Below are 19,913 nucleotides of genomic sequence, written 5' to 3'. Positions count from 1 at the left end.
CAGGAGAGAGATCACTTGATCATTATCTGTTAGGTTCACTCCCTCTGGGGCACCTGGCATTGGCCACTGTTGGTAGACAGGATACTGGGCTGGATGGACCTTTGGTCAGACTCAGTATGATTGTTCTGATGTTCTTATGTTCTTATGTGAGGTGTCAATGGAAAAGTTATGATTTGCTGAATACAGTTATCCTATTTGTATGTATGTATTGTTTTTGTATCTGAAGTTATGAATATTGACTATGGATCTATATCTCACAAGTTTCAGAGTAGCAGCCATGTTAGTCTGTATCCGTAAAAAGAAAAGGAGGACTTGTGGCACCTTAGAGACTGTCATAAATATAAAGGGAAGGGTAAACCCCTTTAAAATCCCTCCTGGCCAGAGGAAATCTCCTCTCACCTGTAAAGGGTTAAGAAGCTAAAGGTAACCTCCCTGGCACCTGACCAAAATGACCAATGAGGAGACAAGATACTTTCAAAAGCTGGGAGGAGGGAGAGAAACAAAGGGTTTGTGTGTCTGTCTACATTTTGTCTTTGCCAGGGATAGACCAGGAATGAAGCCTTAGAACTTTTAGTAAGTAATCTAGCTAGGTATGTGTTAGATTATGATTTCTTTAAATGGCTGAGAAAAGAATTGTGCTGAATAGAATAACTATTTCTGTCTGTGTATCTTTTTTGTAACTTAAGGTTTTTGCCTAGAGGGGTTCTCTATGTTTTGAATCTAATTACCCTGTAAGGTATTTACCATCCTGATTTTACAGGGGGGATTTCTTATTTCTAATTCTATTTTTATTAAAAGTCTTCTTGTAAGAAAACTGAATGCTTTTTCATTGTTCTCAGATCCAGGGGTTTGGGTCTGTGGTCACCTATTCAAATTGGTGAGGCTTTTTATCCAACATTTCCCAGGAAAGGGAGGGTGCAAGTGTTGGGAGGATTGTTCATTGTTCTTAAGATCCAAGGGTCTGGGTCTGTAGTCACCTAGGCAAATTGGTGAGGCTTTTTACCAAACCTTCCCCAGGAAGTGGGGTGCAAGGTTTTTGGGAAGTATTTTGGGGGGAAAGACGTGTCCAAACAGCTCTTCCCCAGTAACCAGTATTTGTTTGGTGGTGGTAGCGGCCAATCCAAGGACAAAAGGGTGGAATATTTTGTACCTTGGGGAAGTTTTGACCTAAGCTGGTAAAGATAAGCTTAGGAGGTTTTTCATGCAGGTCCCCACATCTGTACCCTAGAGTTCAGAGTGGGGGAGGAACCTTGACAGAGACTAACAAATTTATTAGAGCATAAGCTTTTGTGAGCTACAGCTCACTTCATCAGATGCATACAGTGGAAAATATAGTGGGGCGATTTTATATACACAGAGAACATGAAACAATGGGTGTTACCATACAGACTGTAATAAGAGTGATCAGGAAAGATGTACATCTCACATGTAGTTACACCTGGGTAATGCCCACAAGGCAAAAGGGTCTCAGTCTAGATGGCTGGCTGGGAAGGGCCCCTTCAGATTAATGAGGTATTAGAAAGAAACAATAGGCCTAAGACGAAACCTATCTCCCACCTGGGGAGCCTTCCAGAAGATGCAACAGAGAGTCTGCGAGCAATTCTCTGCTGTGACACTACAGGGACATGTGACCAGGTCACCTGGTGCTGGACTCCACCTTGGGATGTCAGGATTTTTCCACTGACTGGTGTGGGAACCAAGCTTTGAGACAAAGGGTTCCCGCCATATGCAAAATAAGGCAGTATATAAGTATATAAGGCAGAGGATTGACATCATTGTGGTTCTTCACTGACTCCACCCAAAAAGACACCTGGAAACACCTGAGGAACAAAGACTGAACTGGGGGAAGTGCTGGACCCAGGCTAAAAGGATTTTTAGCCTGTGAATGGAACACCTGGGGATTCCAAGCTGTAAGCAAATGCAGCTGGCCCCTTAAGAATCTGCAGCCTGTGTGGATCATCACTTAGGATGAGAATTTGCTATTCATAGCCAATCTATGCAGTATATTAAGCTTAGTTTGCTTTTTTTTTTTTTTTTGGCTAGGTAATCTGCCTTTCTCTATTTGATATCCCTTATAATCACTTAAAGTCTATCTTTATACTTAATAAACTTGTTTTTGCTTTGTCTAAAATGAGTGTGTGGCAGTCATAACTCAGGGGCAGAAAGCTGTTGTATATTCCTCTCCACACTGAGGGAGGGGGTGAATTTAATGAGCTTACACTGTACAGTTCCCTGTGCAGCGCAAGATGGTATAATTTTGGGTTTACACTCCGGGGTGGAGGGGAGCTGGGGTGGTGCCTGAGTAGCTGGGATGTTCCCTAGCTGGAGCCTTCCCATGCAGTAACTGGTCAAAGCAACTGCATGGAGCTGCAGCTGTGCGTGTCCCTACCTGTACATGTGCTGGTGAAAGTGGAGGCTGGAGCCTGGAGAGAGCTTCGCAGGTTGGTCACTGCAGTACAGTGTATGAGAGAGCCCAGGGTGGTGGGTCAGAGGGGCTCAGTGGTACCCCAGTTCCAGGTGGCACCCCTGGGGAGAACCCATCACATATACATGTAGGAATAAAGTTTTGCACTCTGTACTCACAGGATGGGGGATTCTATCGTGCGGATCTGGAAAAAAAATCTTTGGAATCTGGTGAATACTGAGCTGAATGTGAGCTCCCAGTGGGACGCTGTGGCCAAAAGGGCTAATGTGATCCTGGGATGTACAAACAGAGGAATCTCGAGTAGGAGCTGAGAGGTTATTTTACCTCTCTATGTGGCACTGGTGCAACCCCTTGATCTGCCTCTTCCCATCCCGATCCATCCATCCCCATCCATCGATCAATCCTATCCCGATCTATCTCTCTAGGCAATCCCCATCCATCCATCTATCCCCATCACCACCTCCACCTCCACCCACCCATTCCTGGTCACATGTCCCTGTAGTGTCACAGCAGCCATTGCTCGCAGACTCTCTATAGCATCTTCAGGAAGGATCCCCAGGTGGGAGAGAAATTTCTCCTTAGGCCTATTGTTTCTTCCTAATGGTGTTCACAGTGCAAGTAGGATGTTGAAAAATTGGAGTGGGATCAGAGGAGAGTCACAAGAATGAGTCAACGTTCAGAAAACTTGTTTTAGAGTGAGAGACTCAGGGAGCTCATTCTGAAGCTTAACAAAAAGAAGGTTACCTGGTTCCTTGATGACAGGCTCTAAATATCTAGAGGCAATAGTTAACAATGGGCTCTTCAGTTTAGCAGAGGAAGGTCTAACATGATCCAATGGCTGGAGGTTGACGCTAGAAAAATTCAGACTGGAAATAATGTGTAAATGTTTAAGAGTGAGAGTAATTAACCATTGGAACAATTTGCCAAGAGTCCAGCACAGCTGATTTTTGAATTAAGATTGGATGCTTTTCTACAGGACCTGCTCTGGGAATTCTTGTGGGGCAGGCCTGTGACCTGTGTAAGTCAGGAGCTCAGACTAGATGATCACAATGGTCACTTCTGGCCTTGGAATCTAGGAAGCCATGAATTCTTCTCAACTGCCTCCCGCCCTGAGTGTGGGTGTGAGCTAGGAGGAGGGATGTGGGTCAGAGAGACCAGATCCCCCAATCTGTGATAGCATGGTTTCCTGCAGACCCCTTGATAAGGTGTGTGGGGTGGGGGGGGACTAATGCTTCTGATTCTCCACCCGCCTGAGCCAGCCAGTCCCCCTGCCAGGCCAGACAGGAGCCAGCATCTCCAAAGGGGAAAGGCCCCATGTCCTATTCCCTGCCCCACTGAGCCAGACCCCACACCTCCTAGAGATGAAAGAGCTGAAAACTGGTTCTGACATAGCATGGGGAGGGACACGATAGATAGATAGATGGGTATAGGATAGTTTGATGGAGGAATAGCTGGAGGGGGTTATATACATGGATGGATGGGGATGGATGGATGGAGGGCTGGGGGTGGGATGGGGATAGATGGAGGGGTGGGTGGGTGTGGGTGTGGGTGAGGGTGGGGGTGGGGATAGATGGATGGATGGGGATTGCCTAGACAGATAGATCGGGATAGGATAGATCGATGGATGGGGATGGGAAGAGGCAGATCAATTTCTTGTCACTAGAACTATTTCAAACCTGTCCCACTTTTGTCCCAGAAGTTGAACCTCTGGAACCTGGACAGCTGATTGCTCAGGCTGCTTTCTTCCTTGTAGTTCCCTTTCTGTCCCAGCAGGCAGGGATTCCTCCAGCCCTGAGGGGGTTAATTCCCCACTGGCACCCACCAGATCCTCATTCTGCATGAAATCACTGAACCCAGATGTCCTGGGTCCCAGCCTAGCGCATTAATCACAAGCCCACCTTCCCCTGTAGGGGTCAATTCCCTCCTGGCCTTGGCAGATGCAGCGGCTGCTCTGGATTTCATGGCTCAGGTTAATGTGGCAGTACATGAATTACTCTTTTTTGTAACTTCATTTTATTCATTGCTGGCTACGAAGCAGGGAGCGAAATGCAGCAGGCCACTCAGCAGGGCAGAGGAAGTGGGAAGGGGAGGATCAGCACTAATGTTTGATCTGCAGTCAGTTCAGCGTCGCCGTCGCTGAGTTCCTTTCCCACTGGCATTGCTGGTGCCGGGAACAGGTGTGTTTGGAACAGCAGGTGGCCACCCAGGGGGAACAAACCCCTGGGAAAGGCCCATTGAGGAAAGGGCAGGCTGCAGTTCCAACAGAAGTTAATAGGTCAAGGTAACGACGAGGATCTCCCATAAACCGTCACTTGACCAGCTGACACGGATGAGAGCTACCAACCACTGGGTCCTCCCCAGGGTTCAGCTCAAGTCTGTTACCTGGGAGGAAATAACCCACCTGTTTCCCCAGCAAAGAGGTAGTCTAAGGGTTGGAATTTCCAAGGAAGCTGACGGGAGCTGGCCTCAAACCTGGCTCCTAACTCCCCTAGGCTCCCTACCTTGATGCTCATGACACGGGGGGGGGCTGCCAGAGGGTAACAAAGGCTGGGGGAGGGGGCTCAGCGTAGGGGGGCTCTGCACCTCTGCAAAGCAGGCCCTACATCTGGGCCTCTCCAAAGGACAGAAGTGGTGCAGCTCTGGCCCGTGCAGCGATTCCTGACTCGGCTCGGGGCTCCAGCGTCCTCATCGTCTCCTTTATCCAGGAGATGAAGGTGGAGACTCTTGTGTACACTCCAGGGGAGGCGCTGTTTTGGGATCCCCATGAAACGATGCCCTGGGCTCTTTTCCCACACACCAGGGGGCCCCCAGAGTCGCCCTGCAAAATTAAACAAGCCATAGATGGAGAACAGCTCAGTGAGTCATTTCCTACTGATGTGCAGCTCAGTGACACCCCCCAGTGCAGCTGGCCCAGTGTCACCCCACAATGTCCACCCATCTCTCTTGGCACCCCACGACCCAGCTGGTCTAAACACCACATCCACTCCCCTGTCCAGCTGGTCTCTGCCTTCCCCTGAGACAAGACCAGTTCTTTGCCCATTAATTTGTACAGCACCAAGCACAGTGGAGCCTGATCCCCTATTGGCCTCTCGTAGGCCGGACTGCAACATCAAAAGCCTCATTCATAATAACGATTTATCCTGGGAGCTTGAAGCCAGAAGGAGATTTACCCTAAAAGAGGCTTTGCCCTTCTTCGGATCTCCCACACACATCATGGTGGAAGCGTCATAGGCATAGTAGGTCGCATCGGGATTTTTCAGACACACGTCATCCTCCAGCACCTTCAAAGTTGCCTCCTGGAGTGTGGTGGCTGGGGCTGATTCACTCTGTTTGCTGGTGCAGCCCCAGCCGGCGACACTGCATTTGGTCCCTGGCTTCTCTCTCTTGTTGGTGCGTGGCAGGGGGATGGTTTTCACCCATTTATTCAGCTTCACTGTCTCTGCCAGCTGAGCGACAAGAATGATGAACATCAATGTGAGGGTCACACTCATGGACACCCAGACACACCCTGTTCCCAGCAAAACCCCTTGACCATGTGGTCAAAGGGGACAGGGTGATGGGCTGGGGGCGGTGTCTGCAGCAGTGTGATGTCACTAGGGTGGGGTGATGGGATGGGGGCGGTACCTGCAGCAGTGTGATGTCACTAGGGTGGGGTGATGGGATGGGGGCGGTGTCTGCAGCAGTGTGATGTCACTAGGGTGGGGTGATGGGATGGGGGCGGTACCTGCAGCAGTGTGATGTCACTAGGGTGGGGTGATGGGATGGGGGCGGTGTCTGCAACAGCATGATGTCATTGTTAGTGGTCTCACTGTCGTATTGTGGGTGGAGGATCTGGCGACACACAGGGATCTCTTGTTGGCTCCGTTCCTGTTTACTAATATTATGCGCTCCCAGCTTGACAGTGATCTTGCTGAAAAAGCCAAGCACAACCCATGGGACATCCGTTGCAGGAGTGTACATCAGGTGGGGGGTGGGCACATGTGGGTCTGATTCATGAACAGTGATATGGATGGGGCAGGGCACCCTGGGGCTCTCAGGCTGTGATCATGGACTCGGCTTCTGGTCTGCAAAAATGTATACACCATTGTACACCTTGCCAATGCAGATCCCACCCCAGGGCTGGGGACTGGCTAGCTCGGGGAGGTGTGAGGGGCCGGGGGGCTGGGGGTGGGAAGTGGCACAAGTGGCCTTTCCCCTCAAGGGCAGCAGCACAAAGTGTCTCCCCCAGCCCTTTGTGCTGTCCCCCTGAGCTGCTTCATTCCCCATTGTTCTCCAGGGCGTATCTCCCCTGCACCCCGAAGAACAATCCCTGACTAGATCCAGACAGGGGCCTAAGCCCTGCTCCACCGAGCGCAGAGCCCTGCAGAGCTGTCCTGGGGCTATGAGCCCCTCCCTGCCCCGATCTGGGCAATAGGCCAGACCCCAGCTCGTGTCACTGGCAGTAGCCCCATTGACTTACCCAGCACTGGATCTCAACCATGGTTTGTAGAGGCCCCTAGAGACACGCTGCCGCCCCCTGAGCAGATCAGACCCCTCGGCTTTGCTCTCCTAGACTGTCCTACTAACTGCTCCTTCCCTGCAACCTAGGACAGCGCCAGAGCTCCCAGCTCCTCCATCACCCACTAACGCCCAACCTGCCCCGACATCCCCAGCACAGAGGCACTTACTCTCCATTGCAGTGAGCGGCTGTCAGCACGAAGTTCTCCGCCACCAGGAACCCTCCGCAGTTGATAAGCTTGTTTCTGCGTTGTATATCCAGATAGGCCATGTAGGGTCTGGAGTGGGGCTTGGCATTTTTTCCTCCAATGATCTCACCTGCAGGGGGAGACCAGGTTCATCTAAAGAACCCCATCATCTCCCTGGGCTGGTCTGGGACCGAGCTCCCCATCCTGAAGGGGAGTCCCCACGTCCTCAACCCAACCCCTGTGATGCTCTCCCTGGGGGATCCCTGGGCCTGGAACCCTGCCCCCTGCTCAGCTTTCCCCCACACTGGACACCCCCTGGGGTTAACGGGAGAATCTAAAGCTCTGATGTCGCTGGATGGACAATGGGTGACAAACGCACCAGGAGTGTGGCAGTAATTGCCCTGCCTTGAGTTCACAGCTTTGGGGGCCAACATCACCCCAGATTAGGCCAGAGAGCCCCCAGAAGGGGACTGGGCGAGGAATGGGACATAGGGTCTGTTGCTCGGTGCTGAACTGCTTGGTGCTGTTGTCGCTGTTTTTGCCCTTCCCAAGCTCCTTCTTATGCGGGCGATGGGTGACACTGATCGATATCAGTGCTGGGTGAGACAACATGCCCTGATCCCCCCAGACATTCTGTACCCCTGTGTTAAACCCATTACAGGATGGCGATACATTCTGTACAAAGCATGCCTTGTGAGGTCTCGCTCATCACATGTTTCTGCAATCTTACTGACTGAGTCGCTTTCAGTCAGTTTCCGTCCCCTATGCTGCTTCCTTTGTACTTCCGGTGTTGTGAGTGCCGTGGTTAGAGAGAAAGGGAGAGGTCACTGGGGGGAGGGGTCTGCTCTCCTTCTTATAGGTCTTTCTCTTTTTCAAAAATCATCTCCAGCTGGGATTGAGAAGACAGAAAGTCTGAGCAGACAGTAACACTGAGCTGTTTCTGTGTCAAGATGTAAATTTTTCACCCACATCTTTCCTGCCCAAGACTGGCCGCTTAACCAGGTGATGATCCATTTGATTACATTGACACCTGGCTGAGGCATCAGCTAGCTGTTTGTCTCCAGGGAAGTGGTTTGTGGCTGCTCCCCAGACTTGAAACATGTGTGAGTAACACCATGCAATAAAACCTTATAATGTCAAGGTTCCTTCCCCACTCTGAACTCTAGGGTACAGATGTGGGGACCTGCATGAAAGACCCCCTAAGCTTATTCTTACCAGCTTAGGTTAAAAACTTCCCCAAGGTACAAACTTTGCCTTGTTCTTGAACAGTATGCTGCCACCACAAAGCGTTTTAAACAAAGAACAGGGAAAGAGACCACTTGGAGACGTCTTCCCCCAAAATATCCTCCCAAGCCCTACACCCCCTTTCCTGGGGAAGGCTTGATAATAATCCTCACCAATTGGTACAGGTGAACACAGACCCAAACCCTTGGATCTTAAGAACAATGAAAAATCAATCAGGTTCTTAAAAGAAGAATTTTAATTAAAGAAAAAGTAAAAGAATCACCTCTGTAAAATCAGGATGGTAAATACTTTACAGGGTAATCAGATTCAAAACATAGAGAATCCCTCTAGGCAAAACCTTAAGTTACAAAAAGACACAAAAACATGATATTACCCTTCCCTTAATATTTATGACAACTTTACATGCCACACATATTTTACCAGAACAATAATGATCAGCAAATTATGAGTTTTCAGAGGATAATTCACAAGGCACTCTTTGCATGAAATGTATCATAGTCCTGTAAAAGTAGTGACCATATGGGTACAGATTGTCACAGACCTCCTAGATACCACCACTGACCCCAATCCCTGAGACCCCCCCCATTCACCCCAATGACCCAGGGGCCCTAATCCCAGCTGTACTTACCAGCCCAGGCCCTGGGGGGCAGGAGAAAGGCCATGGGGAGCAGGAGCAAGATCTGGGCCTGCATGTTTGAAGTCAGTGCAGGGATGGTGAATCTGCCTCAGGCCTGCAGGCTTTATAGACTCAGCTTGGGGGTATCGGGGGGGCAGGAAACCTCAGTGTCACCCACACACTCATCTAAATGCAGAGCTCAGGCATCTCAATTTCCAACCACAGCCAACTACACGGGCTGGGAGGAAGGACACGCTATGCGTGAGCCGGTGATCCTGTACAGCTGGCTGGATCTTGCATGGCTGGGTCCCTGCTCAGCTGGATGGATGATGCACCACTGGATGGAGAAGACAGCGCTGGGTAGATCTGGGGCTCAAACTCACTTGGCTCCATCCTCGCTCAGCTCCCTGCCCGTGTCTCTGCGATGGGGGCTGTGAGTGACAGCGACTGATCTCAGTGGCTGGTAGGAATGCGGATCTTTCTCATATTGGCCCAGCTGTGAGCAGGGTGGGTCTGGGCAGACCACCCGTTTCTGACAAGCCCCCCCCCCACCCTTTTGGGAGTCTGTGACCACGTGAAGAGGATGTGGCAGCATCTGTGATGTCGCACCTCTGGAAGCTACGACTGTGCAGCACCAGAGGGGAAGTGACACAGCAGAGCTAGCGATATGACCCAGGTGTCCTGGCTCCCAGCCCTCTCCCCTTCCCCCACTCTAACTGCTAGACCCCACAACCCTCCCAGAGCCAGGGATGGGGCACCGGAGGCTTGGCTCCCAACCCCCTCCTCTTCCCTTTCTCTAAATATTAGACCCCACTCCCCTCACAGAGCCAGGGCTAGAACCCAGGAGTCCTGGGGCCGGCACCAGTGTTCCCTCTCATTTTTCCCACTCCTCTGAGGAATAAATTTTCTTATGTGGACCAGTATGGAGGTGAGGTGTGACACGACCCTGTGTGACACATCACCTTCAGACTGGTGCACATAACAACATTCATGTGGCGGGGTGGGGGGGTTCTGAGTGTGGGAGGGGGCTCAGGCCTGAGGCAGAGGGTTGGGGTGCATGGGTGTGAGGGCTCCAACTGGGGGTGCCGGCTCTGGGGTGGGGCTGGGGATGAGGGGCTTGGGGTGAAGGACGGTGCTCTGTGGCTAACGCGAGGAGAGAGAACTCCCCCCAGCTCTCTCTTTACAGCAGCACCTGGGGGGGAGAGGCGCCTCCCTCCATCATGGCAGGTCCAGGGCGGGGGCTGCAGGAAAGAGGGCGCCCCTCTCCCGGCCCTGGCAGGTTCCAGCTGGGGCTGGGTTGGAACAAGGGGAGGGTCGCAGATCCTGGTGCCCCGGCCGCAGTAGCTCCGGGCTGCCCTGGCTGCGGCTGAGTTCAGGCCAGGGTAAGGGCACCCTGGCCTCGGCTGGGTTCGGGTTGTGGCAGTGTTGCAGCCAGGGGAGGGCCACCCCGTCAGTGGCAGGTCCAGGCCGGCGCTGGGTTACAGCCACCCCTCCCCCACCCATGGCATATTGGAGGACCAGCTAGGTTGGCGCCCGGGGAGAGGCGGCTCTCCCCTGGCTGCGGCATGTCCCCAGGCAGGTTCCTTGAGCACCTGCGCAGCGCTAAATAGATGGCTGCATGGCTGCGCAGCTTACAGGGAACTTAGGGACTCCTGGCTCCCAGCCCTCTGTGACCCCATTGGTGCCAACAAGCAAAGTGTTTACTGTCCTTCACAAGCCACTCCGGTCTCAGACCAGACAAACTCACTACACCTAAGACACCACTTCCCTGGGCTTTAGTGGATGTGAGGGCTTTACTGATAGCTGGAAACTTGTCAAGTCTCATGCTCACTGTAAGCTGTGTGTATAGATGGCTAACATCCTTACCCTGACACCTACGGTTAATGGTCTTGGGGTGACCCTCCAGGGAATCTCATGGCTTGGGGATGGCCCATTCATGCAGGAGTGAGCTGTCATCCCCCTCCCTCTCCCCACACAGCTAGCCAGTGGTGGACCACACCATGTGACACAGACGGACCCAGGCAGCTGGCATTAACTGAGAACTAACAAACTTATAGCTGGAGACCAGACTTTTCACCTGTGTGTTTGTTTCATCCAAAATAGAGATGAGTCTTACAAGAAAGCATTTAGTGTTCAGACTCTATGAAATGCTCAGAAGTACCTCCCTGCATCTATCTCACATTCAGTGTCTGTGTTCCAACACATTCCATAAGGAAATATGCACACTTTGATTTATAACACCAAAATGTTTGCTCTGAACATGAGAACCCAAGCATTGGAATTTTCCCTCCACCCCACACACCACACATCCGGAAGGACTATCAAAATCAGATGGGCCATCACGGGCCTTCACATTAAAAAGGATTTTTGAATGGACCTCTTGTTGATGGGAAATGCTGCCTGCAAAAAAGTACTGTGGGCTTGGATGCTGAAGGAAGTAAATAAAAGGAAGCCACTGGTCAATTTTTTAACCAACACAGACTCTTTCCTTGATTGTGTCTTTCTGGGCATCGAGTGAAGTCTTCTGCAACAATTCCTATTCATAGGGAAATTCTGTGCCAGAAAAAAAAGTGCCAAAAATTAAAATTTCGGCACACCATATTTTAAAATTCTGCAAAATTTTGTATATTTTATTTGTCAAAATAAAGCAATATAATCATGCCAATTTCAATTATTTTGGTAATTTATTTCAAAATATCTGTCAGCCAGGAGGTCTGTAAAAATACAGACCAAAAAAAAAAGATTCTGATCTTTTTATTTTTTCAACAAGTGAATTCCTTACTAGACATATTAACATGGAACGTTCCCCCCACACAGAAAATACATAGAGAAACAGAAGCACTGCAGTTCTGTCGTTTGCCCACAAAAGGCCACTGTGGCAACAGACCAGCCAGCTGCATTCCTGCTGCTGGGTTTCTGAAGCCACAGAGGCCCTGGTGGGCAGAAGGTGGATCTGAAGCACTTCTTCAGTGGAAATATGTTTTCTGCTGGGGTGGGGTGTGGGAAATTACGTGGGACACATCACAGATATGAAGAATTCCCTCAGGAATAAATTCCCAATTAACCGTGACATCTTTCTGGTTAAATTCTTATGGCCGATTTGGCTCATAATTATTTTCAGCTTTAGGAAATTGGCCCTTTAAAAGCACCACGCATTCCTGTCATTGGGCTGGACTTTGCTCTGATTGCACGTTATAAATGTGATCAAGCCGTGATCATCCGTACCTAAGGTATCATTAATTTCTAGTTCTGCGATCATAGAATCATAGAACCATAGAATATCAGGGTTGGAAGGGACCTCAGGAGGTCATCTAGTCCAACCCCCTGCTCAAAGCAGGACCAATCCCCAATTAAATCATCCCAGCCAGGGCTTTGTCAAGCCTGACCTTAAAAACTTCCAAGGAAGGAGATTCTACCACCTCCCTAGGTAACGCATTCCAGTGTTTCACCACCCTCCTAGTGAAAAAGTTTTTCCTAATATCCAACCTAAACCTCCCCCACTGCAACTTCAGACCATTACTCCTTGTCCTGTCCTCTTCTACCACTGAGAATAGTCTAGAACCATCCTCTCTGGAACCACGTCTCAGGTAGTTGAAAGCAGCTATCAAATCCCCCCTCATTCTTCTCTTCTGCAGACTAAACAATCCCAGTTCCCTCAGCCTCTCCTCATAGGTCATGTGTTCCAGACGCCTAATCATTTTTGTTGCCCTTCGCTGGACTCTCTCCAATTTATCCACATCCTTCTTGTAGTGTGGGGCCCAAAACTGGACACAGTACTCCAGATGAGGCCTCACCAATGTCGAATAGAGGGGGACGATCACGTCCCTCGATCTGCTCGCTATGCCCCTACTTATACATCCCAAAATGCCATTGGCCTTCTTGGCAACAAGGGCACACTGCTGACTCATATCCAGCTTCTCTGTCACCCCTAGGTCCTTTTCCACAGAACTGCTATCAATTCCTCTTTATTTGGCATGACAAGGGCCAGGACAAAATTCCCTCATGGGCAACAATTTTTGAGTTAGGAAATCACCATCTATAATACTTATTAATTCTGAGGACGTTTTAGTGCTGGCAGTACATACTCTCCAGAAAATGCACTCCGATTAAAGTCTCCTACGACGAAGTAGTTTTTTTAATACATGTTATAGATAAGTGCAGGAGGAACCATTCATCTTCTCTGTATCAGACACCAACTAATAAGACCTCTTGTGCTTTATCAGCTAGGACATTGAGCCATAAGCATTCAGGATCATTTTCTTCCAAGGTATCAGTGACTTAGAAACAGGTGGTATCAGTTTCAACATAGAGTGCCTCTCCCCTTTTGTTCACTTCGTCCTTCAGGAATAGGTTATAAGCATTGATTTTGACCGTCCAGTCATGGGAATCATCTCACCAGGTTCTAGTCATATGAACTAGACCAAATCATGCTCATAGATGAGCAGTTCCAATTCCTCATGTTTGTTCAAAAGGATCCTTATATTGAGGTACAGGAAAGTCAAGAATTTTTTCTCATTGCGTCCTTGGGTTCCTTGATTAATTTTGTTCTCAATTTTGTGCTGGGAGCTCATTTCTTTCCTCTTTTTACCTACCCCTTTGACTATTAGTTTAACCCCCTCTTAACTCCTTTAGCCAGATTGTGCTCAGGGAGATTGGTCCCCCTTCTCTGGAAGTGGGGGCCATTAAAGCTCTGCAGCCCCATAGACCTGGGAGACCAGGTCAATGGCTTGGAATAAAATCCTCATTGATAAAGTTTGCAGATGACACAAAAATTGGGGGAGTGGTAAATAATAAAGAGGACAGATCCCTGATACAGAGACATCTTGATCCTGTGATAAACTGGGCACAAGCAAATAATGTGTTTAAATACGGGTAAACAGAAATGTATACAGTGACACGACACCCCACATTCTTCATACAGATATTATTATGATATGATTATAACATAGTTATGATGTATTTTATGCAAGATAAGGCATGTGAGGTGTCAATGGAAAAGTTATGATTTGCTGAATATGGTTATCCTATTTGTATACGTGTATCATTTTTGTATCTGAAGTTATGAATACTGACTATGAATCTGTATCTCACATGTAGTTACACCTGGGTAATGCCCACAAGGCAAAAGGCTCTCAGTCTAGATGGCTGGTTGGGAAGGCCCCTTCAGGTTAATGAGGCATTAGGAAGAAACAATAAGCCTAAAACGAAACCTATTTCGTTCACTGACTCCCCACCCAAAAAGACTCCTGGAAACACCTGAGGAACAAAGACTGAACTGGGGGAAGTGCTGGACCCAAGCTAAAAGGATTTTTAGCCTATTAATGGAACACCTGGGGATTCCAAGCTGTAAGTAAGTGCAGCTGGCCCCTTAAGGATTTGCAGCCTGCTTGTATCATCACTTAGGGTGAGAATTTGATATTCATAGATGATCTATGCAGTATATTAAGCTTAGTTTTTTTGTTTATTTACTAGATAATCTGCTTTGATCTGCTTGCTAGCCCTTATATTCATTTAAAGTCTATCTTTTGTAGTTAATAAACTTGTTTTTGCTTTGTCTAAAACCAGTGTGTGGGAACCATACGTCAGGGGCAGAAAGCTGTTCTATATTCCTCTCCACGTTGAGGGAGGGGGCAAATTTCATGAGCTTATGTCTTACAGTTCTCTGTGCAGCTCAAGATGGCATAATTTTGGCTTTACATTCCAGAGGGGGTGTGTGCCTGATTAGCTGGGATGTTCCCTAGCTGGAGCCTTCCCGTGCAGTAGCTGGTCAGAGCAACTGCATGTAACTGCAGATGGGCATGTCCCTACCTGTACATGTGCTGGTGAAAGTGCAGGATGGAGCCTGGAGAGAGCTTGGCAGGCTGGTCACTTCAGTACAGTATATGAGAGAGCCCAGGCTGGAGGGTCAGAGGGGCTCAGTGGTACCCCAATTCCAGGTGTCACCCCAGGCGGGAGGGAAACCCGTCAAATATACATGTAGGAGTAAAGTTTGCCATCTATACTTAGAGGTTGGTGGACTCTATCTTGGGAAGCCAGGACTTGGAAAAAGGATTTGAGTTCTTGGTGACTAATCAGCTGAATGTGAGCTCCCTGTGGGATACTGGGCCAAAAGAGCTAATGTGATCTTGGGATGTACAAAGAGGGGAATCTCGAGTAGGAGCTGAGAGGTTATTTTATCTCTCTATGTGGCCCTGATGCAACTGCTGATGGGATGCCATGTCCAGTTCTGGTGTCCAGAGTTCAAGTAGGATGCTGAAAAAATGGAGAGGGATCAGAGAAGAGCCACAAGAATGATTCAAGGTTTAGAAAACCTGCCTTAGAGTAAGAGACTCAGGGAGCTCATTCTAAAGCTTAACAAAGAGAAGGTTACCTGGTTCCTTGATCATAGGCTCTAAATATCTAGGGGGGGGGGGGAATAGTTAACAATGGGCTCTTCAGTCTAGCAGAGGAAGGTCTAACATGATCCAATGGCTGGAGTTTGAAGCCAGACAAATCCAGACTGGCAATAATGTGTAACATTTTTAACAGTGGGAGTAATTAACCATTGGAACAATTTACCAAGAGTCATGGATTCTCCATCGCTGGCAATTTTTGAATCAAAGTTGGATGTTGGTTGAACAGATCTTCTCTAGAAATAATTGTGGAGCAATTCTCTGGCCTTTGCTTAGGGTTGCCAATTTTCCCGACTGGATGCCATTTGCAGCAATCTGTCCAGTCGGAAAAGTTGGCAAACAGCATCCAGACCTAGGCAGAATCGTACTTCACATTGTACTGATGGGGAAACTGAGGCCCAGGGAGATTGTTTGTAAACCTGCCTAAGGGATTTGGATGCTCATCAGCAGTTCCATGGAAATCTCTGTCCACAAAAATCCTGGGCAGATCTGGGAACTGGTCCCAGATTTCTTGTGTCCCAGCCCTGTGCCTTAGCTCTGCAGCTGGCCTCCCTGTCTGGGGCACAGACTGGCAGAAGGGACCCAATGGCGCCTCTGGGGGCTGCGTCACACAATACCTTGGGCTGGTCTGAGAGTCCCAGCTGCATTCAGGGTTGGATTTGCACTTTGGGCACCCCTAGGAGCAGGGGTTTGGAACCCCCCCCCACACCACTGCAGGCAGTGGAGGTTCCCCCCCACACTTTTATCTTTTAAGCACCCCACCATCTAGAGCCCCTCCACCCACAGACCCTCCACTGCCCAGGGTCCATCGCACAGGCCCACCACAACTTCCCAGTGCCCCACACAGACTCCCCAGTGCCCAGCGCCCCCCACCCCTCACTGTTCAGAGACCCCCCACAATCTGCCCCAGAGACCCTCTCTCAAGCACTCAGCGGCCTCACTGGCAGATGACTCTGTCTGCCGGGCTGAGCGAGGTCTGCATGTAGCCGTCTTCCCCTCAGCCCCACCTCTGCCCCCAGCCGGACCTGGGAGCAGCAAAATTTGAATTTTTAGATGCCCCTAGAATGCCGACACCCAAGGCACCTGTCAGGGTTCCCTCCCCACTCTGAACTCTGGGGTACAGATGGGGGAACCCGCATGCATGACACCCCCTAAACTTATTCCTACCACCTTAGGTTAAAAACTTCCCCAAGGCACAAATCCTTCCTTGTCCTTGGATGGGTACTGCTGCCACCACCAAGTGAGTTAGACAAAGATTCAGGAAAAGGACCATTTGGAGTTCCCGTTTCCCTAAAATATCCCCCCAAACCCCTTCACCCCCTTTCCCGGGGAGGCTTGAGAATAATCTACCAACCAAATAGGTAAACCAGGTGAGCACAGACCAGACCCTTGGGTTTTTTAGGACACTAAAAACCAATCAGATTCTTAAAAACAGAACTTTATTATAAAGAAAAGAAAAGTAAAGAAGCACCTCCGTAAAATGAGAATGGAAGATAATTTTACAGGGTAATCAGATTGAAAACACATAGGATTCCCCTCTAGGCAAAACTTTAAAGTTACAAAAAACAGGGATAAACCTCCCTCTTAGCACAGGGAAAATTCACAAGCTAAAACAAAAGATACTCTAACGCATTTCCTTGCTATTACTTACTATTTCTGTAAGTTTACATGTGTCATTCAATAGGAGCTAGATTACTTGCTCGGTCTCTCTCTTTGTCTATGAGAGAACACACACAAAGAGACAAAGCAAAAAACCTTCCCCACACAGATTTGAAAGTATCTTCTCCCCTTATTGGTCCTTTTGGTCAGATGCCAACCAGGTTATCTGAGCTTCTTAACCCTTTACAGGTAAAGGAGGGATTTTATGCTACCCTTAGCTGTATGTTTATGACACATGCCTACCGTGCTTAATGGGAAATCCAGCCCTGGTCACACTCAGGAGAGGCTGCAGGGTTCGCTACAGGTGCTTGACCCCAGCAGGATCAGCAGGAAGACCCTCATTGCAGCCCACAACTCCGCTACCGGGTGAAGGCCCTGCTTCCCACACACCCCATTCCCCCTCACCCCTTGGAGCCTGGGCCCCTTAGAGCAGGAGAAAGGTTTCTTCCTTGCTCTGGTGTCCACCAGGCCTGGCTGCAGATGTGATTAACCCTATCTCCTCTGCACTACAGGTGTAAGAAACGCCCCTGGGCTTTTCTGCACTGAAATACTCAGACCCATCAATTGCAAGACTAGGACGGACTATGGTGACAGTCAAACCTGGCCCACAGGACATCCCAGAGCCAGAACCCACCCAGCAACTCCTGCCTCCACCACGGCCCCAGGTCAGTTGTTCCCATGGCTCCATGTTTAATGTTTGCACATTTTAGTCCCAGCCAGACCTTGTCTGACTCCAGCTCCTCACTGTTGGGTCTTGTCCTGCCTTGGCCAGTGAGTGTGAAGATATAGATATTCAGGCCTGTCAGTAAAGGCCTAGACTCTAAGAATTTAGGTGTGTTCTTATCACTTAGCTAGTTATAGAGGTATAAAAGAAAGAATCAAAATCACTGTCTGCCAGCGTAAGGGCCTTCTCTCACTGTGACAGTCTGAGGCCCTGTTCTTAGACTAAGGCCTTTGGCTAAGCAACAGAGGCAGCCATAAGCTGGGAAGCGACCGGTCACCTCCTCATTCCAAACTAGTCACATTGAAAGAAGGTGCTATTGGGCTGTTAGGATACAATCCTGTCCTGATAGTGCCTGTCACCTCCAGAGAAAGGGATGTGCCTCAAAGATGTAAAAGGAAACTTAGTTTGATAGCATCCTGTCTGGCAAGAACTCACTTAGCAATAAATGGGATGTGAAATTCTCATTTCTGTGTTTGTTCTATCACTGTAGTCCCCATTTCCCTATTGTTTGTCTGTATAATCTCTGTCTGGTTCTGTGATTGTTCCTGTCTGCTGTATAATTAATTTTGCTGGGTGTAAACTAATTAAGGTGGTGGGATATAATTGGTTACATAACCATGTTACAATATGTTAGGATTGGTTAGTTAAATTTCAGGAAAATGATTGGTTAAGGTATAGCTAAGCCGAACTCAAGTTTTACTATATAGTCTGCAGTCAGTCAGGAAGTGTGGGGGGGGGGGGGGTGGAGAATGGGAACAGGGAATGCGGGGGGGAAATTGGAATCATGTTTTGCTAAAGAGGGAAATGGGAACAGGGAATGGGGGCGGGGGGGAAATTGGAATTATGTTTGGCTAAGGGCAGGAATGGGAACAGGGCCACAGGTAAGGTTCTGTGGTGTCAGAGCTGGGAAGAGGGACACTAAGGAAGGAAACTGGAATCATGCTTGCTGGAAGTTCACCCCAATAAACATCGAATTGTTTGCACCTTTGGACTTTGGGTATTGTTGCTCTCTGTTCATGCGAGAAGGACCAGGGAAGTAAGTGGGTGAAAGAATAAGCCCCCTAACAGTGAGGTAGAAGAATCCTCTGCTCTCAGAAACCCCCACCCCATGGAGGTTCCTATAGACGGGGGCTGAGTCCCCACTTTGCCTCCAATACCCTCAGGAGATTGCTCTTCTTGGAGCTCTCCCCACCAGGAAGGGTCTCCAGATGTCAGCTCTCTAGAGATCTGCCCTAGCTCTGCCTGCAGTGCCGGGCTGGAGGGCAGAGACACTGGGTGGGTTCTGGCTCTGGGGTGTCCAGGTGGGTAAGTCTGGAAGGTCAGCATTGTCCCTCCTTGCTTTGAAATCTATGTGTCTGGGAATCTAGGTGCAGAATAGTCCGGAGGTTTCCTTACATTGGTAGCTGGAGGGGGAGCAATGTTAATCACATCCTCAGCCAGGGGTATTGGGGAGCAGTGTTAGCCACATCGCGGGGGCATCATTAGCCACTGTCCCCAGCCAGTTTGTTTAGGCAACAGAGCAGAGAGGAAACCTTCCCCCCATTGTGGGTGCGGCTGTGACCTGACAATTTCCCAGTGGGTGTCTCTGCACCTGGCCCAACCAGGATGGGGGTTTCCAAGCAGCAGAGTACATGCCCCTGTAGTTGGCAGGTCCTGCCCTCCCCTCCCCTCACCTGGTCCATATAACCCCCAGGGCTGAGGTAGAGTCTCCGTTCATGTCCCTGGATGGTTCCAACGATGCAGCTCTTGACCCTGGTCCTGCTTCCCCCGGCCTTTCCCCTGTCCCCCCGCTGAGAACTGTTCAGGGAGGGGAGCCTTGGGAGCAAATCATGCCTCTCGGATGGACCAATCCGAAGCTGTTCTACAGCTACGTCATAGCACAAATTCTTCCTGAACCAATCATATCATACCAAGATTTTAAAACAAGAGCCCGCCACCTCCCTCCATCCCTCTCCCCTCCCCCAGCTGTTAAGCTTTATAAAGGGAGGATGTCACATCCAAGAACATTTCAAAAGAAATGTGTAACTGCGTGAAGGAGTACGCTAAATACCCCCACATTCTCCCTTGTTATTTGAAGCTGTTATCTACTGCGATAAAATGTTCATTAGCATGCTTTTATAAGACAAAAACTATCGCTTTGTGAAGCTCAGAGATAGCCTGTCTGAAG

General features: G+C 49.3%; 1 protein-coding gene across 1 annotated transcript; it reads right to left on the bottom strand.

The window, feature by feature from the left end:
- Window positions 1-5,024: 5,024 nt before the first annotated feature.
- On the bottom strand, window positions 5,025-9,047 carry LOC141997097 (granzyme B-like). The gene is made up of 5 exons (XM_074969407.1): window positions 8,984-9,047; window positions 7,093-7,240; window positions 6,203-6,335; window positions 5,596-5,874; window positions 5,025-5,243 (listed from the first exon to the last, which is right to left on the bottom strand). Exons 1-5 carry the CDS (start codon window positions 9,045-9,047, stop codon window positions 5,025-5,027), a joined length of 843 nt encoding a protein of 280 aa, XP_074825508.1.
- Between the last annotated feature and the right edge of the window lie 10,866 nt (window positions 9,048-19,913).

Source organism: Natator depressus, chromosome 13, assembly GCF_965152275.1.
Source record: "Natator depressus isolate rNatDep1 chromosome 13, rNatDep2.hap1, whole genome shotgun sequence".
Lineage (NCBI taxonomy): Eukaryota > Metazoa > Chordata > Testudines > Cheloniidae > Natator > Natator depressus.
The sequence above is the reverse complement of the archived record's forward strand: the minus strand, read 5'-3'. Positions and strand labels throughout refer to the sequence as shown.